At 40.9% G+C, this 24,237-nt stretch overlaps 1 protein-coding gene across 2 annotated transcripts in view; it reads left to right on the top strand.

The window, feature by feature from the left end:
• Positions 1-24,237, top strand: part of GRM3 (glutamate metabotropic receptor 3) — a 108,931-nt gene that overhangs the window by 67,492 nt on the left and 17,202 nt on the right. For both annotated transcript variants that reach the window (XM_087766370.1, XM_087766371.1), the window contains exon 3: positions 6,645-7,500. In XM_087766370.1, coding sequence (XP_087622496.1) covers positions 6,645-7,500 — 856 coding nt within the window. The remainder of the gene's footprint in view (positions 1-6,644; positions 7,501-24,237) is intronic.

Here is a 24,237-nt window from a genome sequence, read left to right as displayed (position 1 = left end):
GAGTCACTCACAGTCAGGTTTACCAAGTCTCAGAGAAGAGTTTCACTCCTCATGCAAAGCAAGGTCTTCTGCACAGATCTCTTCTCAGTGTGCCAGCTTAGTGCTTAGCTTACTTCACTTCAACAGTTAACGCTGTATGGAGGCAGGGTGCATATGCGACAGCTCACTGTGCTATCCCCTGCAGGAAAAAAGAAAAAAAGATTTCCAAACAATTCTTCTCTCCGAGTACAACATTTCTCTACATGTCCTTCTTGGTTTATTTTTTATTACACAGGACACGCATATAAAAATTCCTGGGTCCTCCACACAAATCCTAGATGTTATTCTGACAGTATTCCCTATTTCTGATGTTCATTGTGCAGATGCAATTATTTCACTGTTCAAACACTGTTTCTCTGGATGTGACAGCTATTGAGTCTGCTGCAAATATTTAGCTGTATTTTTCCAGCTTTATTGCCAAAATTTTCAGGAGAAGAGCAAGGATGAAAACACTGCTGTCTTCTCCCCTTGCCCTGCTAACAAAAAGCGCCAGACATTTTTATTTGTTTGGTAATGAATTTGTTTTTCCTGAGTTACCTTTTGGAAGGAATTTTGTTAAGGAACAACACTCACTAACTAGTAAACAGCCCTTTTAATACCAAAGAGAGAGAAAGCTGACGGGAACCATCGCTTCAGCCCTGCAATGTGTCAGAAAATTACACAGGAGTACAAGCCAGGTTGGGACTCCTAAATAACTTCACTGCTTCTGGCTCAGTTCCTTGCAACTGACTTTTAACAATTAAAAGAACTGGGATGTTGGCATTGCCAATGAGTTCCTGGGGTCAGAGCTTGAAGGCCAGCTGAATCCAAATGGGCATTTTCTGTTGCAGGTGGTGACATAGCCCCTGTGTAGAGATTGTCTTCCATAGTGCTTATTATAATATCCCAGGCATAACACCCACAGTTTTTAAATGGAATATGGAAATTTCAGGCTAATAGAGGTATTTCAAGCCCAGAACCTGTAAGGAACTTAAGCTCCTAATTTCCCTTTGAAAACAAATCAGAGTTTGGAGGGAAGTTTTTTCTTGCATTCTTGTTGAGCAGCTCAATTTTCATCACTGAAATCTCCCCCTCCCAAATACTCCCAAATCATGTGAGTATGTCAGAAGTACCCAATTTGAGTCACACTGGGTCACATTGTCCCCAAGGTGAGAGCCCTGCCTTTGAGCCTACTGAATCCCAGGAAGACAGAAAAAGTTATGGTGGAGCCTCTCTCTTCGGTATTGTTCATATTCACTGCCAACACTGCAATCTGGCAGCACTGTAGGCTCACAGTGTGATGGGCAATATCCACAGAAACATAGCCAGTAGATAGATGGAAACTATTATTTCTATTTATTCTATTTATTTCTATTTATTCTGTTCTCATTGGACCACATCTGGAATACTATGTCCAGCTTCGGGTCCCCCAAGAAAAGAAAGATTTAATAAAGAGAGAGATGATTGTGGGGAGGAGAGTCTGTAGAACATACCCTACAAGAAGAGGTGGGGGGAACTGGGTGTGTTTAGCTTGGAGAAGAGAAGGTTTGGTGGGAACCCAATAATATCAGCTTTTTACTATATACGAGTTGGTTCTCAAGAAGACAAAGCAAGTGTTTTTACTGAGATGCATGACGAGGATGGAAGAAAACGGTTATAAATTGAAAGGAGGTTCTAACTTGACATAAAATGTACAAGCCAGGTTCTGGGAGCACGGGGAGAGTGTACAAGCCAGTGTAGGCAGTTGACTAGAGACAGGTACCTCATTTATTCTTTACATTAAGTTTATTATGTACAGCATTTATCACACACACACACTCCAGCCCATTCAGAACCAATGTTTCTTGCCTGCCTTTCTAAAATGACACTTTCTGCCAAAATTTGGTTAAAATATTTTTAGATTTAAGAAAAAGTAAAAAGTCAAATAAGCAATTAAAACAAATAATTAATTAGAGCAAATGCTTTAGCTGCAGTTTGACCTACAGCTGCCCAAATTATAAAAAAAAGCCCACACTGTAGATTACCATCACTTAGGAACTAGGTACAGCATACACGGGCAGCAGCACACATTTCTTCAAAGTAAAAGCTCTCCTCCTGTGCTATAGCAATGATCCGGGCATTAGAAAATCCTTGGGACATGGCTTTGCCATGGTCTCGCTGTGGGAATCTGGACAAGCAACTTATCCTCAAGACTTTTTCAGGTGACCAAAGGCAGCAACTGAATCTTTATTAGGACAGATTGCAGTTCAGAGAGACAGGGATTTCTCCAGTTTCCCAGTAGAGACAAACCTCCTTTGCCTCAATCCCATTCTGCTCAGCAGCCTAATTTACTGTCTGTTCAAAACAGCCACGGGAGCTCTTGCCTGTCTCAAAGGAGCTCTGTGAAATTAGATTCATTAAGCTGTGTTAAATGCCATGAGATTCTCACATGGTAAAATTTTAGAAGTGCAGAGAGCACTGTCATCTAACAAGGGGCCTCCTCTGTCCAACAAATGTGTGATATGCACTTGTGTATTGTGTTGAAGAAACCCTACCTGTTCTAGCATTTTTGAGATTTTTCTTTTTTCCAGGGTGTTTCCTGTGCTCCCCAATCCTGTACACATTCAAACAATGCATGTAGCACCCTCTGGGCTGTTACGGAGAAGGAAAATTTTAACCAAAATCTTTGGAATAAATCCTACTGCCAGCACAAAAAGTCCTATGGAGGATAGACAAAATGCGTAATGGGATTCAATAAATCCATATATGGGTTTCTGAGACATATAGGTGTTACCTATCTGACCCCATCTATCATCAGGACTCTTGAATGGTCAGAAATATAGAATCATAAAATCATAGAATGGTTTAGGTTGGAAGGAACCTTTAAAGTTCACCTAGTCCAACCCCCCTGCAACTGTCAGGGACATCTTGAACTAGATCAGGTTGCTCAAAGCCCCATCCAACCTGACCTTGAATGTTTCCAGGGATGGGGCATCTACAACCTCTCTGGGCAACCTGCTCCAGTGTTTCACCACCCTCATCATAAAAAATTTCTTCTTTATACCTATATACTCAGAAACCAGATTCATGTGTTTCATAGCTGTACCTAATTCCCAGCTCCTTACAGGTGGTTATTATGAAGCAATTTTCAGCATTATAAACTAGATTGGCAATTTCCCACAAGTATTTCTACTGTCACTGACGTGGCTCACACTGGACTTTCTTCCGTACTCACATTGGGCAGCTCCTTATGAATCACTCACCATCCTAGCAGTTGGGTGAGAGCCAGGTTTGCTTGGGAAGTGGACACTTTAGGACAGGACAGTGGCTACACTAATAAACCCAGCAGCATGAGGGCAGATAAAGTTTTCCCATCACGCTGGAAGCTGACTATATCATCACGCTTTGTTCACAGCAAGCTGTGCAAAGCAGTTGTTCTAGGTTGCAGATACAGAACATCCAGCCTCATTTTCAAAGGTGCTAAGCATCTGCAAAACCCACTGGTTTTGACAGCAAAAAAAACAGGCTACTACTGCTACTTAAGTGTCAACATATGGATTTCAGGCTCTAATTGCATGCACCATGGCTTGATTAAATTGCTGCCTGGAGCTTTGCCAAAATAGATTATTTCACTTAGCAAAAGCTGGATCTACACTGCAATTTTGAAGCTGTAGCACACATCCCAAGGCAGAAGGGAGCTACGGTGCAGGTGTGCCTCAGGTGGTTCAATCTCAGTGCACGTAACTCTGGTTCACATTGCACTGTCCTCTACTACACTGAGACACTACAGAATAAACATAGCCTTAGATATCAGCTCCTCTCCAGAACCTGTTACCTGTGCCCTTATCTTGTTGCTCATTTAATCAGGACCTGATTTGCGGAATCAGATGTTCAGATCAGCATGGAAATGGCTGGAAAAAGGGACCATTCTGAAACTGGCTGCATGAGATAAATGCCTGAAACCTGAGTGCTTTTGAAAAATTAGTCCCTAAAATCAAGATGTTACAATACTCCAGAAAATCCCCAACTTCAGAATTTCCAGAAGAGTTTCCTGATCTGAATTAATAACAGATACAACTTCACTGAACTCCATGATCAGTCACAGCTCTCAGGGACAACAGGGTCACTATCCTTTATGATTAATCTCACTTTCCTATTTTTTTTTATTTTTGGCCTATGAAAAACGTACCATCTGGACAGCATTGCAGTGAAGAGTGTTACAGTAAATGGCATTGCCACAGAAAAGCTTTCTTCTCCCCAGAGCACAGGAAGCAGAATTGCAAGCAGTTTGCAGGGACACTAGAAGCATAGTGACCTCCAAGGCTCAGGGCCCCCTTGTAAAATGGGGGCGTTGTTCTCTTTCCCTGCATATGGATACTTTTGCTGCTTAGACTAAATGAAAAAAAAAAATAATAGAAAAGCTGCTATATTTGTTAGGGGTATCCTTCTGTGAGCTGAAGGCTTGACTACACATTGAATAGCACTGCTTTAGCAAGAAAATTGACTTGTTTTTTAGCCACTTTTGGGGGAAAAATGCAGAACAATATGTGTGCGTATCCTTATTATGGTTTAGCTCAAATAAAATAATTCCTGCTAGAATAAACTGAGACAAGAATAGCAATTCCAGCCCACATGGTTCTGCAAGAAATGTTCCAGAATAGCTACACCGAGGACACTCTTATTACCTAATCAAAGTGCTCTTTTTGAGTGAGGACATGTGAACCAAACCATGTGGATATGTAGGCATGTAATCAAAAGTTTCAAAGCCAGAGAGGCTTAACAGTGCTCAGAGCATCCATTGCACCTCAGTGACAAAACAAACCTCTCAGCCCACTGCGTTGCTTTGAAGCTCTTCATTTAAGTCACCACAATGGCAATTAAATCCCACATTTCCAGCATAAGGCAGTTTAATTCATGTTACCATGTAGCAGGGTTAAGGACACATCAGCTGTTTCCTGAGGGACAGTAACTTCTTCAGCCACAACACTTTCCAGCCATGTGCCTATACCCATAGGCAGAACCACAGGGCGTTAGCCGAAGCTCCTGCCAGGATATTCCTTCCAAGCCGTGTAGAAGAGGCTTTATTTTGGTTTAAATAAAAATAAACAACCATGAGTGGTTTATTTTATGAAGACATGCTTCAGCACCCCAGATGCAGGCACCTAGAGACCTGAGATGCCAGGGCGTCCCACCTCCTCTTCCCTGGTGCCACAGAAGGACAGGAGGACAAGGGTATCCTTAAGTTCCCTGCTTCAGATAGCTCAGAGGGCTGTAAAAGGCACTGTGCATGCATGGTTAGGCAGCAGAGTCTGGCCCAGACAAGAGATTACACCAGTTTACAGTGGGAGACGGACCCCAGCAAGCCACTGGTCCAGTGTCAGCATTAAAGAAAAGACAGAATCTAAATCTATAAAATCCCAAGAGATACAGGTTGCCGAAAAGCAGTAGAATTATTTTGGGTTTTTTTACCAGACTGTCTATTTTGCTACTGACGTCTGAGCCTCTAAAATTTGCCTTGTTCCACAACATTTTTTTCAAAACAGTCCTTTGCCTTTGAACTCTCACAGACACAGTCTGTGGTCAGAGAAACATTTGGGGAAAATGTGAAAAATTAATTGATTGGGCAATTTTTAATAAGTTTCCCTTAGGAACCTCAAGTACACTGTTGCTTTTCAGACAGTTTTGTCAGGCTGTACTCCAAGATCAGCTTTAAATTTAATTTACTGGACACAACTTCCATGCACCAAGAGCAGATCTCCAAAGTCTTCCTTTTGTCATTTAAGAAGCAATCACAGGAAAAAAATGCCATAACCTTTCTTCATTTCTTTCCACATATTATCAGGAGCTGCACTTCTATGAGAGTAAGGGAGTAGATTTGGGAATATTTAAGCAAGGGACATAGCAACATATGAAAAAAAACCACAAAAGCCAGGACTTTGGACAACATAAATCACAGAAGAAGGGCAATTAGAGATTATTAAAAGTTTTTATTACTTATGAAAAGCTGTAGGTCAACACAATATTGTGCAGCACTTGAGGAGTACTAACATGCAACAAATATGCCATCTCAGGAGGACTGCAGTCAGAACAGCTCAGAAAAGAGTTTAAAAGAGTAAAAAGTAGGAGAGGTGGGGACTCAGAGCTTCAATAAGTCGGGTTAGAAAGTTCTGTGAAAGGTTGAACATGTATATCTGTGATATTTGCATAAAAGAGAAATTTATGTCTTATTAGTGCATTTGGTTATCAAATACAATGAGTGTTGGAGAAGATGAATCACACTATGAACAGCAAAGGCGTGCAAATCCCTAGACCTTAGTAAGGAGTACAGGCTGAGACTGAAGTATATTGTCCATTTGTGTCAAATTCTCTGTTGTTTTAAACAGACTCAGTTTGACAGAAATAAAAGGTCCATTACAGTCCCAGTAGGACTCTGGGAATTAACTGGCCAGCAGAACAGCTATTCTGCATATGTACGGTGCACTGCTCTCACCGAAGTATGTTATCAACATCTTCTATCAACACCCTTAATCTGTGATTGTCAGAACACCTCTGATTAAAAACCACTGTTTATGCCTTTCCCTAGATTTTTCTGTTCAGTTTTATAAATACCACACTTTAAAAATCTGTGTTCTCCCCCTTCTCTCTAGGTGGCAAATTTGCTCAGACTCTTCCAGATCCCCCAGATAAGCTATGCCTCCACCAGTGCCAAGCTGAGCGACAAATCCCGCTATGACTATTTCGCGCGGACAGTGCCCCCTGACTTCTACCAAGCGAAAGCCATGGCTGAAATCTTGAGGTACTTCAACTGGACTTATGTGTCAACGGTTGCTTCAGAAGGAGACTACGGGGAGACAGGGATCGAAGCCTTCGAGCAGGAAGCTCGCCTCCGCAACATCTGCATCGCCACCTCTGAGAAAGTGGGCCGGTCCAACATCAGGAAGTCCTATGATGGTGTGATCAGAGAGCTGCTCCAGAAACCCAACGCAAGAGTGGTGGTGCTCTTCATGCGAGGCGATGACTCTCGGGAGCTCATTGCAGCTGCCAACCGCTTCAACGTTTCCTTTACCTGGATTGCGAGCGACGGATGGGGAGCACAAGAGAGTATTGTCAAGGGCAATGAGCACATAGCCTCTGGGGCAATAACCTTGGAACTTGCTTCCCATCCAGTTAAAGAGTTTGACAGGTATTTCCAAAGCCTCAGCCCTTACAATAACAGACGCAATCCCTGGTTCAAGGACTTCTGGGAGCAAAAATTCCAGTGTAATCTCCAGAACCGAAAACCACATAAAAAGGCTTGTGACAAGCACTTCACCATCAACAGTTCCAACTACGAGCAAGAATCCAAGATCATGTTTGTTGTGAATGCCGTGTATGCGATGGCCCATGCCTTGCATAAAATGCAGAGGACTCTGTGTCCAAACACCACCAAACTCTGTGATGCCATGAAGCATCTGGATGGCAGGAAGCTGTACAAAGATTATCTCCTGAAAGTAAACTTTACAGGTAATAACTTCTCTTTTGGTACATACAGAATGTCACTGTAATTAATGAAGCATTCATTGGTCACAGTAAAAGCCAGATGAATTTCCAGTAGCACCTATTGTCAAAGTTCAGACCAGACTGGTAGCCAAGCAAGACCACTCCTGTCACAGGAAGGAAGAAAAAAGAAGAGGGACAGGGAGCATGGTGAGAACCCTAAAAAAAACAAGCTTCATGCTCCTCCTGTTTCCAGCAGAAGGAAGAGGTAGAGGTGGCAACAGCTGGTCTTGGAAATGTTACCTACTTCCACACACCAATTTCCATTTCATTCACAGCCAGTTTGGCTTCAGCTGGCCGTGTCTGGAGGCCAATGGTCATTTCACCACCTGCTACACTAGGCAATCGCCTACTATTCCTATGCCAAGACCTAGCCTTCTCTTCCTCGTTTTTTTTATGAATTTACATAATAGCTGGACTCTGGTCAATGGCTAATATCCTTGCAATAGTAAAGCAATGATTTCTGCAATAGAACCAGATCAGTATAAAATATTTAAATATGTGGGATAGTGCCATTGCCTATGTTACAGATCTTTAAGCTTGATGACAAAGTATAAAAAGCTAGATGAAATATGCACAGGAGGCTTGTGGAGACAGAGTGAATGATCTGGCAATGATGTAAGCAAACTTCATGGGGACTGGCTGTGCAGCACATGAAATCTCTGGGTTTGCCCTCACATGTGGCTGAGCTTAGGTTTGTTATTAATATTACACCACAGCAAGGCTAAATAGATCTACAGGGGAACCAAGTAATGTGTAGAGAGACCATCATGTCTTTTTGTTGTTACATGTCTAAATTTCTTCTGAAGCTTCTAGGTTGAACTTGCATTTCAATGTATTATTAAACTGATATTCTCAGCTACTGAGTTGATAGTAAGGAAACATCATGCTGTGCTTTGTATGAGAACTAGCTCCAAGAGGAATTGAAGGATAAATATGTGTATGATACAGCATACTCAGTCCCAAGAGACCCTTAATAATGCTACAACATTAATAACACTGGAAACTATGTGAAACTGTCAGATTGGAGCTTGAACTTTTCCCTCCTTCAGAGGTCTTCTCAGCACTTGATATAGACCATCTCTAGATGTTACCGATGGCATCCCTAGAGCTTCTCTCACTCCCAGTGGGGTATGGCTGGTGTAGCCAAGTACCCCACTTTCTTGGGTACATGTAACCATACTTCCCAGAACATGCTGCAGAGCTCCTTAGGACCCCTGGTCTCCCAGCATCCTGCTAGCTTACTTGTTTAGAGCACATGCCTGGATTTCTTTACAATGGAAATCAAGGAGGAGCAGATGGGACTGGTCATGTCCTACATCTTAACTCATCCCCCAGAAGGTGATTCAGGAAGACCCAGGAGCTTGGGCATGCTCTGGTAATATAGATTCAGTCATAAAGAAAAAATAATGCTCTCGGTGAGAGCAGCTGGAAGTTGAGATGCTTCAAAACCTTCATCTGAGTGTTGCATGCAGTGCAGCTGAAGCAACATTCCTGGACTGAGCAACATGATGTTTGTGCACGTCATGCCACCTGGTCTCCTGAAGATGGGTGCATCAGTAAGGATAGTCACATACCATGACATATACAGATGCATAGGCAATGTATATATATCATATGTCATGCTGTAACTGCACTTGATTTATTTATTAATTTCCTGTGTTACAGACAACAGCACAAGACAGAATGAATCAATCTTTTAGGCTTTAAATCTCTGGAAAATAAGAACTGTCATTTCTCCTCCCCCTCCACACAGTACTCAATACACAGAAACTATTTTCTCATTGGCCTACACTTATCCTTAGAGATACCTGAATGTCCTGAAATTGTTGAAATCAAAAGGTTTTAGGAGCACAGCACTTCCTAGAAGCTGATTCCTGGTAGACTGATCACAAGGGATGGCAGTGGTGTGTGATATGTTTCTGACCCTGCCAGGGAGACACTTGAGGACTGTAACAGCCTACCCAAACGAGTTCACCGTTCAGTAATTTAAACTTCAATTATTTTGCAACTTTTTCCGACACTCCAGGTATTTTTATGGGCTTAAATGCATACAGTCTTAACAGAGTCCAGCTTTAGTCTGTCACTGGACAATCTTGGTTCCAGTACATGATTCATAATCATTTTTCTATTGTGCAGAGATTTTTTAAGCACCCAAACATTTTTCCACTCAGCATTTAGACATAAAGTCAAAATAACCACAATTTTCTTTGACCAAAACTCCACGAAATTTTCATTTAGATACAGCCAGAAAAAATCAGTTTCATCTTGATTGAAATATCTTTTATACTTTATATGAACTGGAAGTTGAAGCTGTTCAAGCTGAAAAAAAAAATCAAAATTTGTCACTTTGCAATTTTGAACACAGAAGGCTCTTTTTAGTATCAAATTTATTTGTTTTAAAAACAACACGGAAATCTTTGAAATTCTGAAGAACTTTAGTTTCAGTTAATTTTCATTTCCAATTTAAAACATCAAAAAACCTGTCAAGTTCTTATCCAATGGCTTTGTTCCGTATACATTTTTCCTAGCTTACAGAATGATTTGCTCATCTCCTGTTTCTTTGTTATCAGTTCTTCCATTATAATGTGAATCCATGGTTTAATGTCAGTGATTTTTGAAAGCAGATGAGTGATTTTTATGTAGTGAGAGAATCAGCAAATCTCCCATGTCTTCTTCCTTTTGGAAAAGTGTGAAATTTTAATACATACAAGACTCGTCATTGATTTCCATGGAACCAAGTGCTCTTTTCTGGTTGAAGAAAGTCTCTGGGTGTGTTGTTAATACAATTTCAGGACCCTGCAGCATGGTATGTTTGATCAGTGATGCTCTCATATTTCCAGCTCCAAATCTGAGAACATATCCCCAGCACAGAGAGAGGATGACATGGAAGCTACCAGCCCATAAGGTACACTATAACTAAGTTAGATTCGGAATTTTCTTACTTCTTTAGCCTAGGCAGTGATCCACACCCACAACAGTGATAACCATGTTCGCACACACACAGCTATTTAAGCAATGCCTCCTCTGCTGAAAGGCAGAGGTACAGATAGATGAGCCCTGCATGCATAAACCTGCAGCTTGCTATGAAAAAAACCCAACAAATGGCCCTGAATGTATTCTCCCAGATTCCAGGAACAGGTGATGGCGCATTTCAAACACACCAGTCTGAGTAAATGATAGCGTGCATTTTTATGACTGGTGTGAGATTGTGCAATTTTAGACATTCACCCTACACACTTGAATTAGTTTTGGTTGGTCTCTGATTACAGTTAATGGAGGGGATCAGCACTTACAGACTGCGGTTCAACCCACGTGAGGCAGCCCACGTAAGATATGATTTGCCCCTACATCTCTTGCTATTGACTACAGATGGCGCATAGAGCAACTGAGATTTTCACTTGTCATTTAGCTGTAAGCCTGAAGTGAGACTCTCTGGCACAGCAATAATGGGATCTGTAGGGAAATACTCAGGGATCAGCTAACAGCAGGGTTGGAGTAGAGGACTGTTCAGGATTTGTGCACTCTCATGCTGCCACTGCTACGGACATGCTGTGTGACAAGTATTTCATTAATGTCTCTGGGGTCCTACTTTTTCTCCTTTTTCATTAAATTGAAATAATTCCATAGAACTGCAGTGTGGCACGAAGGCAGGGTGAGATTTCATTCCTTATTGTCTGTGAGATACACTGAGCACATAATTTTCTTGCAACTCCATAAGACATATACGAGAAATGTCGTGATACCCTGAATCTTTTAAGAAAGGGAGAAAAGAGATGCTTATGCCTGATTCCCACTTCCAGCAACAGGATCTGAGAATGCAAAGCCCAGCCCCTATATAAACACCCTCACTCCATCTCAGTGCTTGTTTGGCCTTTCAAAGAGGTATAGGCTGGTTCATCTTCTTGATCTTCCCATGCCCTGCGTTCCCTCCTGAGGGCACAAGTGCAGCACTTCATGTTCTGAATAGTGATGCTCTTCTGCTGATAAAGAGATGCTAGTTCAAGAGGCTGTTAGCTTGTATTACCGAAACAACAAAGAAGTGCTGAGCAAAAGCAAAGAGCTCCATGGGAGAGAGCAACCAGCTCTAACTTTTTTAGCTCCTTTAAGCCACCAGGATGACACAGAAAAGCACTGTTATCATTGTCCACAGCTGCTGTTTCAAGCCTCACAACACTTGACATGTGCCAGGACAGTGAACATTAGTATGGGCAGTGTGAAAGGGGTGTCCATCATTTGGGATAAAGCAGCAGGGTCCTGCACAGCTGTGCCCCACATGTTGTTACCTGGTGTAGCTGCTCCTCCGGGGTGTTGGGCACCAGGTTGTCCAGGGGTGAGGAAGGGCAGCAATGACATTCAAGGACCAGGATGACAGCCTTGTTACCCAAGGGCATGGGACGGGGCTCCGGTTTTTTTCACTGCACAGTTAGCAGGGCTGATGGTATTGCAGGACTAACTGTGCCACAAGTCTGGCATGGGAGCGTATGGGCAGAGGGAGGTTGGATTTAGGGGTGTTTGCATGTCCACCTGTCTTCTGCAACTTCCCGAATCTCCACAGCAAATGGTGAGAGGAATTTGGCTAAAGTAGTAACCCTGGAAAACAGATCATTAAAAATTTTAGGCAACACATGTGTTTATAGTACTCAGTGTCTTTTCCTACCCCTTTCTTTCTCCACAGCTACAAGAGTCACTGCCATGTCCCTTCCTGTATTATGTTCAGAAATCCAGCTCTTCTACAGAAAAGCCTGTATCATCAAACCTAGCTTATACGGGGCAAAATCCTCTCCTGTGGCTAACCAGAATGACTACTCGAAATGAGAAAAGGGCTGTGAGTCAGGTCTGATTTGTCCCCTTTCATCCACCAGAGTTTATGACAAAACTTTTATTCCTGCCTGGTGCTAAGTTCGCGTGTGGTTTATTTTCTTTCTTCTCTTCCTCCCCACTCTGCCCCAGTCAACACTCAAATAATATGAAGCAGAAACACAAACTCACCTTCTCATTTACTCTTGAACATCAGTGACTTCCTTGGTGGGAACATACTTTCATGGACTATTTCCATTGCAACTGTTCCACCCAAGTAGGAAAGAGCTTAAAAGTCATGGTCTGCAACAGGCAGATGTCACCTCATTGCTGAGCACAGCAGCATTGCACGGTCCCTGCTCTGGGATTTAGCCATAAATATTTCCTGTCAAAAGTCCACTTCAAAGCTCAGTGTCCTGCCAGGCTTGCATGGAGCACAGACCAACAAATGATGCATCTGCTGTCACAAGCAGATTACAGATGCAGAAATTTCAAAGGCCAGGTATAAATTTACAGCAGGGAGTACCTGTCAGTAGATGTGCAGGCCAAAGCTAGAGCTCATATCCCAGGCTCTGCAGCAGATGGCCCTGCTACTCCGTCATCTCACCCAATGAGCTCCTGCTCATCAGATCAGATCTCTTTCACCTCCAGCATGCAGACAGTCAGCAGTAAGGTCTTCCTGGCCTTCCTTGTGATGCTTATTTGTAAAATAAACCAGAACTCCACTTTCAGCTGAAGCTAAAACTTTCATGGGCAGAAGGCATCTAATACCTTGTTAATCATAAAAGTTTAAAAAGTGTAATTCATTATGGATTTGTGGCCAATAAAACCAAAGAAAATGTAGAGTGAATTCCCCAAGATATTAATTAAAAATATACATGAAAAAGATGTCTAGGAGTTATAGGAAAAATTACTACCTTCTCCCTGGACCACAAAAGTGTCATAGCATTTAAAACCTTGAAAGCAGCTAAGGGACAGTCTCTGAAAGCACACTTGAGACTTGTTATTTCAGAGCAGAGGAACAGTTGAACCTGCACAGTATTTTCCCATATTTCTCTTTATATTAGGGTTACATTTGTATATACACATGCAGTGCTGTAGCGAGATTTTGACAGCCTGGTTTTCCTGATGACCTTCCTCTACTTTCTCCTTCCTTCAGCTGCCTCTTTGCAGACCTAGCTTCTGATGGGGATCTGCAGTTCCTCTCCTTTGGGCAAATTTACCCCTCCAAAAGGTTCCTGGGCAGAAATCTCAGCTTAACCCTTCCTGAAGCTTTTAATATGTGTATATATTCATATATTTATGTACTTTGTTTATATATATGCATCTTTTCATACATATATATTTAATTGTGTATAATATAGATTCATAATATTTAGAATCATAAAGCTAAAGAGTAAATCAGGTCGGAAGGGCCCTTAGGAGGTCTGTAGTCCAAACTTCTGCTGAAAGCAGGGTCAGCTGTGCAATCAGACCAAGTTGCTCAGGGCTTTATAGATGTAAACTGGCTGAAATTAAAATACTATAGAACCTTTTCATCCTCTAGTGCAGTTTGAGGTATCATGCTGGCAAACAATCAGATCTGCACTCTGAATGTGTTGTGTGTCACACACTGCACCATGTAAACCAGATATTTGGGCTGGCAGCAGGACACAGATATTGTCATCTCTGGGTCACAACTTCCAAATAAAATTTTCATTAAAACTTCTCTTGCCATGATGGCAGGTCAGTGACCTACTGTTAATGGCTTCTGTTATCTAGCCAGAGACCGTCATAAAATGCTACCTTTTCATGCTTTCATTTGGTACTAATTAACAGTAATTAACCTGAGTGAGCAGGAGCAGAGGTTGAAGTGTGTTCTTACATCTTAAGATAAGCTCCAGCAGCAGAGGCCAAGGTGTGCTGGACCATGGCTTCCCATCTAACTCGGGAGCAAGGTACTTCTGCCTGCTGCCACCACTGCCACCACTGTGTGCTGCCACCACTCTTCTGCCCGACCTGGGCACTGAGCTCCCATAGACAAAAAGACGGGAAACGCAACATTAGCAGGACACAGAGTAGCAACAACTTTTCTTCACTGTCCTCAGGAAAATGCTGGAAGTATGTTGCCTTTGGACTTTACCCTGCTGGGTGCCATTCCTGGAAAGTCTTCAGAAACCACAGGCCAGCAATGGCCCCAAACTTGTTGTAGCAGCATATTTACATGAAGGTGCTTTGACATCCCTAAAATAGCAAATAGCTCTCCATCTCAGTTTCCTCTACTTGAATATTTATACAACCCACCACTTCAGCTGAGCTATGAAAAACTGAACGTAAAGTTATATAGTCTATGCTTTGTATGTAACTTATAGTCAGCTGTTTTTGTCATATTAATAATGTATCCTTTAGGCATCTTATAAATCTCTAGACTGCGCAGTGCCCATGATGGTGTGTAAACGAGGATGAGATTAGACACCCTGTGGTTATGGAGAGACACATGACTGAAAAACTGAGCAATGATTTTCTTTCAGATCACATATCTGAGAGACAGAAGGCTTGGTAACCTAATTTCTCTAAATCACAGACTTCTGTGTTCGCCTGCCTCTTGTTTTATAACAGTTATTATTTCACCTTTTGTTTCACTGGCAAATGTCATGTTAATTCCAAACACCAAGGGTCTGCACAGTCAAAGTATTTGGAGGAATAGGAAGAGTCATACAGCCTTTTCATCCCCCAACTGTGCACACTCACTTTTCCGATGCCACTGATCTTTACAATAGGGGGACAACTCAGGACATGCCATGCGATCATATTCTTATTCTTCATGCAGATTTACCTGTGAGAGACATCTACACATAAATGAAAAGTTGTCAGGTATACTTCTTTCTCCTTGTGACCTGGAAGGACAAGATATCATGTGAGAAAAGAGTTTGGTTCAGGATTCCTACGCCTTACATTTTAGCATCTAATTTGGCTCTGAAAAGCCAATGGGAGGACCAGATTCTTCTCTATTACCTGCTATGGAAGAGCACTTTAACACTTCCAGAACTAATTTCAGTTAGTCTCACTTGCATGCTGAGGTGCTATTTTAGGGGCTGAAAAAGGCAGAGGCTGTGCTCAGAACATGATCACAGCAGTGTTAATGAGGATGAGGACAAGGACATGAGAAGGAGATTGCATAGGGACACATTGGGACAGTGTGACACATTGGGAAAATAAATTACTCTTTTGAGTAATCCAGGTGTGTCCTGGACTTCCAGTGACTCCTCAAGAAAATTGGTTTTTTCAAAAGGTGATGAAGAAAACTACAGAAAGTCACAAACCCAGATGTCTAATCCCAAAGATAACTAAATGTTATGTTATTTTTACCCAACCTCTATTTTTGTTAGCAGCTAATAATTATACTAGGAAGGCAGAACTGAAAGCATAATCTGTAGAAAAGTATCTTTTCTCCTGAAATAACCTTAATATCACCGCATTCTGGGAAGACACATTTGCTTCACCCGGTAGAGCACAGTGGGAAGATATTCCGGGCTAACATTGACTAAATGGGCACTGGTACCAAACCAGTATAGCTGCTTTAACGTGACACTAACATTCAGCCCAGCCTGGTGCTGCAATCTAGACATGGATCTTGGTCTGAATCCTACATCATTTCCACGTAGCATATTTCCAGGCAAACCTGTGACAAGCTGACTGCTGTACTTGTACTTGTTAAACTGTTGCCCAGATGAGCATGTGAATCTGTTTCAGCTTTCTGCAAAGCCTGAACTATCCCCTTCAAGCTTGTCTTGCCCATTTCTGACTCCCAGTGAAGAAAAAAAGCAGCTTAGTGATAGTCATGTTTCTGTCTAAAAGAGAGAAATGAACTCAACCTAACCTTAAAACATCCCTTGTGTAAATTTTTGCACTAACACACATTTTTCCCAAATATTCATTGCCTTTCCCTTTGTGTAAATGGTCTCAGGAATCAAAAGGAGTACTTTGGGCAAAAGTTTCAGCGGAATGACTGAAAGGATTTCCTACCACAAATTTACCTTTCTTGTTCATGCAAGTGTTAGTGAGTATTTTTATTAAAAAAATTACTCCGGCCAGTAGATCACACCTGCCTTCTAAAAGAGAATTCAAAAAGCAATCAGCTCTGCACTTTCATGGAGCAGAAACTCCTTTTACGTATGAGTACTCTTCACAAACTGACCTTCTACACAATTCCCATCAACTGCAAGCTAGATGGACCTGGCAGACAAATGTGTTAAAAGGTGACTTTTTTTCATTTCCTCATCTGTTAGAGCCACTTTTCTAAACACCTCTAAAAGCATCTCAGAGAACGTCTTCTTTGGCATCACTGCAATATTTATGGCTATTTTGTTAGCAGATACAGAATATAATGTAAAAAGATGTTTCATTACTGTTATCTGGGTGAGTCATTTCCTTTTGTTTCCTTCTTCCTGCCATGAAAGTGTATTTTGTCTGAGAACATAACAAGTGAATACAAAGAATACTAAAATTCTTCAAGGCAGGGGGAACAACACACATATTCATGGAGAAGGGTATCACAAAACTTCTAACAAAAATGTCTGCAAAATCCTAGCTGTAGCATGGCTCAGGAGGAGCCCTTTGATTTGCTTTCTCACCCCTCGCTCCAGCCATGGAGCAATAAATAAACATCAACTCACCTACTCACTATTGGGACGCAAAGGGGTTCAACACTAAGCCAGAAATTGCAATATCTCCAAGAGTAAGACATTAAACTTAAAGCACGTAAATCATAAAATAATTGCCAAGATCATTAAGCTGGCTTGTAGGGTGTCCACACCAAAACTGACTGTATCCTTAGCGTATAGGAAGAACAGTGCAGAACCAAAAGCGGTGGTGACGTGAACGGTGGTTGCAAACACCCAGTAAATGGAAAGCACAGGTTAATGTACCTCACAGTCTGAAGGTCCCTGCCCCCTCAGTCTTGCATCCACTTTTCATCTCCTACAGGTTTGCTTTTCTTGTTACAAGCCCATCTTTCTACTTGCCAATATATGAATCATTTCATCTCTTCTAGACTAAAGGCACAAAATATCTAGCACTTTTCCTACAGAAGAAATTCAAGAGTACTTCTGAAGGCTGAGAGATATTCACTTTCTAAAAGTGTATGTGCAATTGTTCCTCCCTTCAGTACAGGTTTCATGCAATACATTTTTCTATTTGCTGCTATACATAGATTCCAGACAATTTGATGGACAACACAATAAGCTAATGCAGCAATTCCTTTGTTCATATGAAATATTTACCACTTCTGCATCTGAAATACAAGGCTCAAAGGCTCAGCTAAGAAAACACCGTAGTTTTAGCCAGGGAATGAATTGCACCATGCTCAGTGGAAACAGGGAAACTATTACTGTGAGAAAGCTGAGCAAAGCACAGCCTTGAACAAGGACCTCACACAGAATGTATGTACCCCAGAAATCCTGTGTAACTCTGTAGCTGAGCGCATATGGACTTTCAGGGTGGACTGTGATTTGTAACAGCTGCATCTCACATCACTTTCACTCTGTGACTCAGTATCAACCACACCGTCATATGGGAGGTTTGGATCAGAAAACACGTACACAGGCATGCACACACACACATGCGCACACACACTGTCACAAGAGCACCCACTTACTATTCTTTAAAATTCAAATTTACTTAACCCAATTCTACAGTAAAAGATAATACTTGATGTATGATCGTTGAGTTTGAATTGGAAAAAAGTGAACAGCAAATCAAAAGGCAGTGATCTCTTTGTACCAAAGAGGAGGGAGAACCTCCCGGTGTTTAGGTAGCAGCACTGACGAGTTGCAGCATCCACAACCAGGGGAGAGTCCCAGAGTGATTCTTCTCTCAGTTTTCCCTTTGTTCCTTTTCTTGCAAAGGCCGTTACTGTCCTTGTAGCTTCTTGTTATCTCTGTCTTTTCACCATACACAAGATGTTTTGCATATGCTGTATACATGTTCTTCTTTCTATTGATTATGCCCTAAAAACAACCTTTGTTGCCAAGGTTGAATTTCTTTAGTGATCAGTAGCTGACTGTTTGTGTGTAGCTCTGGAGCCTGAGGCATCTTCCTGTGCTTCTGCTACAGAACTCTCCTGCTCTCTTCCTGTGGGAGCACTTTCTCTGTGGCTCTTTATCTTTTACAGTAGGTTTTAAATTTGCTACAAAACACTATAAAATGTTTGATCATATGCAGAAATGTATGGGACTCTTCTGGTCTAAGCAGCAATGACATAGTTACCCATAACAGCAGAAGGCTGTGCTCTTGAGGTCCCTTCCAAGTCTTTTCCTTTGACATAAATAGCTATACATCATGTGTCCCTATAAATAATTTTTACCTATAGTTTATCCAAACGTAGAGTTTTTCCACGTTATTTATCTAGGGCCCTGATGGATGGAGCAGCTGATCACTGCTCCAAGATCTTGGTGCCAGCTCGGTAGCAGAGATTGGCCTGCTGTGCCAGGACAGATCTTCACCAAACAGTGGAAAATAAGACACTGCATGAAGCTGCTATTGGGAACTGACAAAAATGTGCTGAAAAAGTTTGTTAAACTTCCTCTATTGCATTTGTACATCTATTTGAATAAATAGTTAATGGCTAGCTAATTGTCCAGTAACTGAAAGAATAAAAAGCCCATCTTTAAAGGCCCTTTAGAGAAGAAAATACCTCAAGTCAGATGAAGGTTTGAGGCAGTGCTGTTAATGTCCTTTCTAGATCTCTGAAATGCTTTATCAGTCTAAGCCTATCAATGTGTCTCTGCTTCCACCATTAAACAGGCAAATAAATCAACATTTTCTTTTTACATTTTCCCTTGAGGTCCAGTGATTGTTGTTGCTGTTGCTGAACTGATTCAGTGGAGCAAAACATTAGCAAAAATTATTCCGTGCTCTCAGTTTTACCTTTTCTTCCTGAGAGCAGAAGAATTTGCAAGTATTAATAGGACATGCAGCTTGCATGTTGTAGGATAGTGCACGCCAATGAACACTGATGATGTTGGGTGAGGTGATGTGCTACCTTTGCAGCTGGTGTGTGATATGCATGAATAACCTTAAAAGCCAGGAGTTCTTATCCTTTATCTCACTATCTTTTACTGAAATTCATTGTTTTTAGTAGCCCACTTTCACCTCTCAATTAGCTGACTCCGCATTTGGTCATTCATGAGATATACTTTATTGAATACTGACTTAACCTGTCATTTTAGTAGATGTGCATTTCTAGCCATTGTGCTATTGTATGAAAATGAGTAAAAAGAAACTTCAGACTGAAACCTTTACAAAGGGAGATGAGTCACATTTAATAGAAGGGTAGACGTGATGCTCGAGGACATGGTTTAGTGGTGGACTTGGCAGTGATAGGTTAATGGTTGGACTTGATGATCTTAAGGGTCTTTTCCAACCTTAATGATTCTATGATTCTAATGTGTGCAGTGGGCTTTGCTGAAAGCATTAGTTTGAGGGTTTCTTCATCAGTGGCCAAAATTCCTGCCAGACAGCTTTCTTATCTTTTTTGACACAACTCACTTTGTAGTCTAATAACCGGAGAACTATCGATGGAGGAAGTTACCCACCTTCCTGATGGCAACTCCATTTAGCCAGAGCCCACCTTTGGAGGTGTCTATTTCTCTCCACTGACTTTAGTAGCTCTGTAAGAAAACTACACTCCCAATATAGACATTCTAATTAAGTTTAGGTTAAAGAAATATAGGCCACTTTTTTCATGCACATATTATATTCACAACGAAAACTGGTCCGCTCCAGAATCTTACACCATAAGATGCGTGAAACATTTACATTTCCAGCTGAACTCCAAGTCTTCTTTGTCTTCCACCAACATTATGTCAGATGTGCCAAATACTATAACTGAGCTGCTTAATATGTCTGAGCATAAAGGTTCCTCTGAGTGTTTCATCGTAGCATTGTTTCTTTATTCCAGCTCTGAAGCATCCTACAACTCTTTTTTTCCACAAAATGTTCAATAAATTTGAGCTTCAGTTATTTCAAAAAGATGCTCTCCTTAGAATTAACTACTTATGGTTTTATTTTCCTACTGGAAATACAATTTCATTTTGCAAATTACCTCATTATTAGCAATTTGCTGAGAGTTTTCAGTAGCTTCTTAACAAAAATAATAGCATAGAGTCATAAGATTTGTAGGAAGAGGCAATACATTTATTAGACTGCCCACATATCTGGAAAAAACAGAGAAGCTTCTGGCGTAACATCTCTTTGCCGTATCTTGTCTTGCATCTTTATCAGACCTTGTGTTTCTAAACTATATACTTTTTAAAGAAGCGAACAAAAAGCTCTCAGCAATCACTCTGCAAATGGATAGTAATGAGACTGTTTGTACAGTGAAATTGTGTTTCCAGGAGGAAATAAAAACCTGATATACAGAACTCCAAGCAGAGCTGTTCCTTCAAAATAACTGAAGATCAAATTTATTGAGCAATTTTTCTGATGACCTAATTAAGTGACCTTGTGCCTGAAAGCTTGTGACTTCTTCCATCTATAGACTAGTCTAATAAAAAATACTGTCTTTCTTCTGGGCTTGAAATTTCCTGAATCTTAGACCATCACAGCTACAATATTACTACTACTAAATAATAGTATTGCATTATAAGTAATTAAATCTATGTCAGCCCACCTGATTTGGGAGTGTCTTCATATCAAGTCAATTAGGAAATAACAGCCAGAGGGTCTATTTCATGGTTCATTTGGTTCTGATCTCTAAGGGCAAACTATCTAACTAAATTATTCAGAGCACTGTCTGGAAACACCTCTCTAATCCTCAAGTTCCCACAGAGGAAAGAATGTTTTAACCAACTTCCTTTAATATCTTAATAACTGAATCTATTCATATTTCCTTCAGGCTGACAAAGAAGGACAAAAAAATATTATTAGGTATTCAACACTTCCTTAGCCATTAGCTACTATATGCAATCTGAGGGTGGAATTAGCACATCATGGAATGGTGCCTCCAAAAAGAGAGAGATTCATGCCCCTGTGACATAACTGAGTCCCTCACTTAGTTCAAAAGTGAATTTTAGCAAAATTAAAACACAACTTCAACCCGCAACTTCACCCTAGATGTATTGAGAAGAGAGGGGTAAGGCACAGAACCAGTTCCCAGCTCTGAAATTAAATGAGAATGTCCCTCACTCAGAAGTCCAAATCGGACACAGGGAACTTATAACCCTGTGACTGGCAGAAAGTGCCAACCAAAATCTCAACCTCTGAAAGCAATTTTAATCTTCAGCAACTGGCAGATAGCTCACCAGCGAACTTATCTTTTTCTCAGAGCAGAACATTTGAAGAGATACCAAAGGCCCGCCCAGAACTTATAGTTCTAGCTCCCGAGCTTTTGTGTTGTCACCCTAACAGTGACCATAATTCTTCATAATGGGATTGGGTTCCCCTTGCTTCTGTTTATAAAATAACTAGTTGGCCTGTGGGAGGAGTTAGGCAGTTTAAAGTCATGGTTTAATTTCCTTTGTAATTGCAAGTTGATTGCTAGTATAAATTACCTTGCATGCATTTTGGCCCTTTGCCAGCAATTTCCTAAAGTGGATAATCTTAAATTAAAAGAGTGGTACAAATCAAAAGGCATTGCTATGTTGGAATCTCACAAATCATTCATATCAATTATCAGCCTAGCAGACATTAAAAAAAAGGAAAATGCCTTGGATGCTTTTCCATAAATGCTTGATTTGTTTTAAATTTAGGCTAATGCAACTTTAATCAAGAAACTTCAAGAAATTTTCTTAATTTCAGGGAATACATTTTGTATTTTTAAGGAGAAATATAATGGCTGTAAAACATTTAGCCGCTTTCTGCCTTCCATGTCTCAAACTCCGAAACCTTTAAGGAATCAGAAATCCCCTTTTTCATTCCTTAAATTTTCTTTAAAAATAAGAGTGATTTCATAATTTCATTGATGAAGGGTTGTACCTTAGCTTCTAGTTCATTCTCCCTGAGTCCTAAAGACCACGCATATGCCCAAGGGCCACACAAGCAAGAGGACAACACACACCTGAAAATGTAAAACATTATGCTCAAGGCAAGCGTTTCACAGGAAAGGTACCTAGGGAGCTCTGTGTTCAGCCAGTCTGAGGCGAATGACAAGCTGAATTAATCCCTCTAATCCTTTGGACTCTTCTTTGTTTATTTTGCCTGTATCCACGTGTTACTTTTCTCCTGGACTGTTCTCTCTGATAGCCTCTGCAGCAGTCACAGCAGCCTGTGCAGACAGCTTGCAAGAGACTTCCCTTCGCAGGTACATTGCAGAGAGCTTGTACAACTTGCTATCACTCCAGCTGTGAGCCTTTCTGTTCCAAATATTGGTGATATTCATCTCGCCTAACTTCAGATACATATATTGGAGATATATTTTAGCTAGTCACTCTCATTATGGTCAGCAGAAAAAAACAGGTACAGTTCAGCTGAGCTATCCTAGATACCTACTCTAAGGTGAACCCTAGAAATAACCATTCTCTTTTGTAGGACAGAAGCTTGGGATAACTAAGTCATATGCAGATACCCATGTCATGCATCTTTGCAAATAGGCCTGGGGAAACATTCCTGTCTCTGACTACTGCATATGCCATGGGGGTCTAGGACGTGTTAAAATGCCCTACAACAAGCAAGTTTCTAACCTGAGAGAGAAACCATAGAGCTGAATGGAAAATCTGTAGACATAGACAGGAAAATTACATTTGTAGAAGACTAATCAATCATCTCATTCATTTCTTGAATGAGAAGAAGCAGTACTGCGTGTGACCCAAACACATCCAGAAATGGTGCAGAGGTTAAAAGCGCCTACTTGTCTCTGTGAAAACTGATATTTTAAGCCCATTCATTATTTATTAATTGTGGAGAGGTACAATTTAGTTACACTTCACTTTGAGCATTCCCTATACTAACTTTTAAATTGCCGATTTTCAATGTCCCTTCTGGAATCAGGTGTGAAGGTAGCTGTGTTATGCTGAGATACAAATGAGAGTCAGTGCATTAGGTCTCCATTACTTAGTCTGAATGTTCAGCCAAGCAGAAATAAGTCACTTTGACCTCAACAAACCATATGTGGCTAAAAATAAAAGAAAATGAAAGATATATGCATTCTCAGGGTCCTTTGTGATACTTTTCAAGATAAGGCAACACACACGCAGATGAGCCCGTTGGACAAACACACCATATCCTGTTGTTATATTATTATTAAGGCTCTTCCTTACAGTGCTTTAATAAGGCACTGCCCAGAATATGTAACAGGAAGGAGTCGGGGGCATTAAAAAAGTATATTTTTCCATTACATAAACAAATGCCTTGTTTTTCAGTCTTAAATCAGAAGTTCAGAGTTTTTGCAGCACCATCTAGTGAGACTAAAGAGGTTTTACTCAACTTTTCAGAAAATCAAGCCTGTTCCCTCTTTATATTTGCATTTCTTTTTAATCATGATCTCCTTATAGTCTATTGGCTGAAAGTCTTTGGGGCCAACAAGCTGTTGAAGAAGGTGCTTTTGGTGCACACAATAGACCTTTTTACATTTCTTTCTGAACCGCATGAAATCCCACAGCTTTGCAAACTGCCGAGCTGAAAAACTGCAGAGCTTTCATCAAGCCTTGTTATTAATGAATTGCCTCCTAGCAAGTGAGTTGTGCCTCTGATCTGTACCTTGTTTTGAAAGAATACACTCTGCAAGCAAAGAACAGATGTGTGTTTTATTGGATATGAAGGATGTTCTCAGATGTAGGCATACCTGTCATCATTCCTACCAGGAAGTGTTGCAGATGATATTTTCTATAAGACAACATCCATACGCTCAGATCTGTGCCAGACACATGCAAGACTCTATATGCAAAATATCCTTCCTGGCCCAAAGATATTGCTGGCAAACAAAACTCA

The sequence above is a fragment of the Nipponia nippon genome, unplaced genomic scaffold (assembly GCF_047370975.1).
Source record: "Nipponia nippon isolate SJK-2023a ecotype South Korea unplaced genomic scaffold, ASM4737097v1 scaffold_3, whole genome shotgun sequence".
In the NCBI taxonomy this organism is placed as follows: Eukaryota; Metazoa; Chordata; class Aves; order Pelecaniformes; family Threskiornithidae; genus Nipponia; species Nipponia nippon.
The sequence above is the reverse complement of the archived record's forward strand: the minus strand, read 5'-3'. Positions and strand labels throughout refer to the sequence as shown.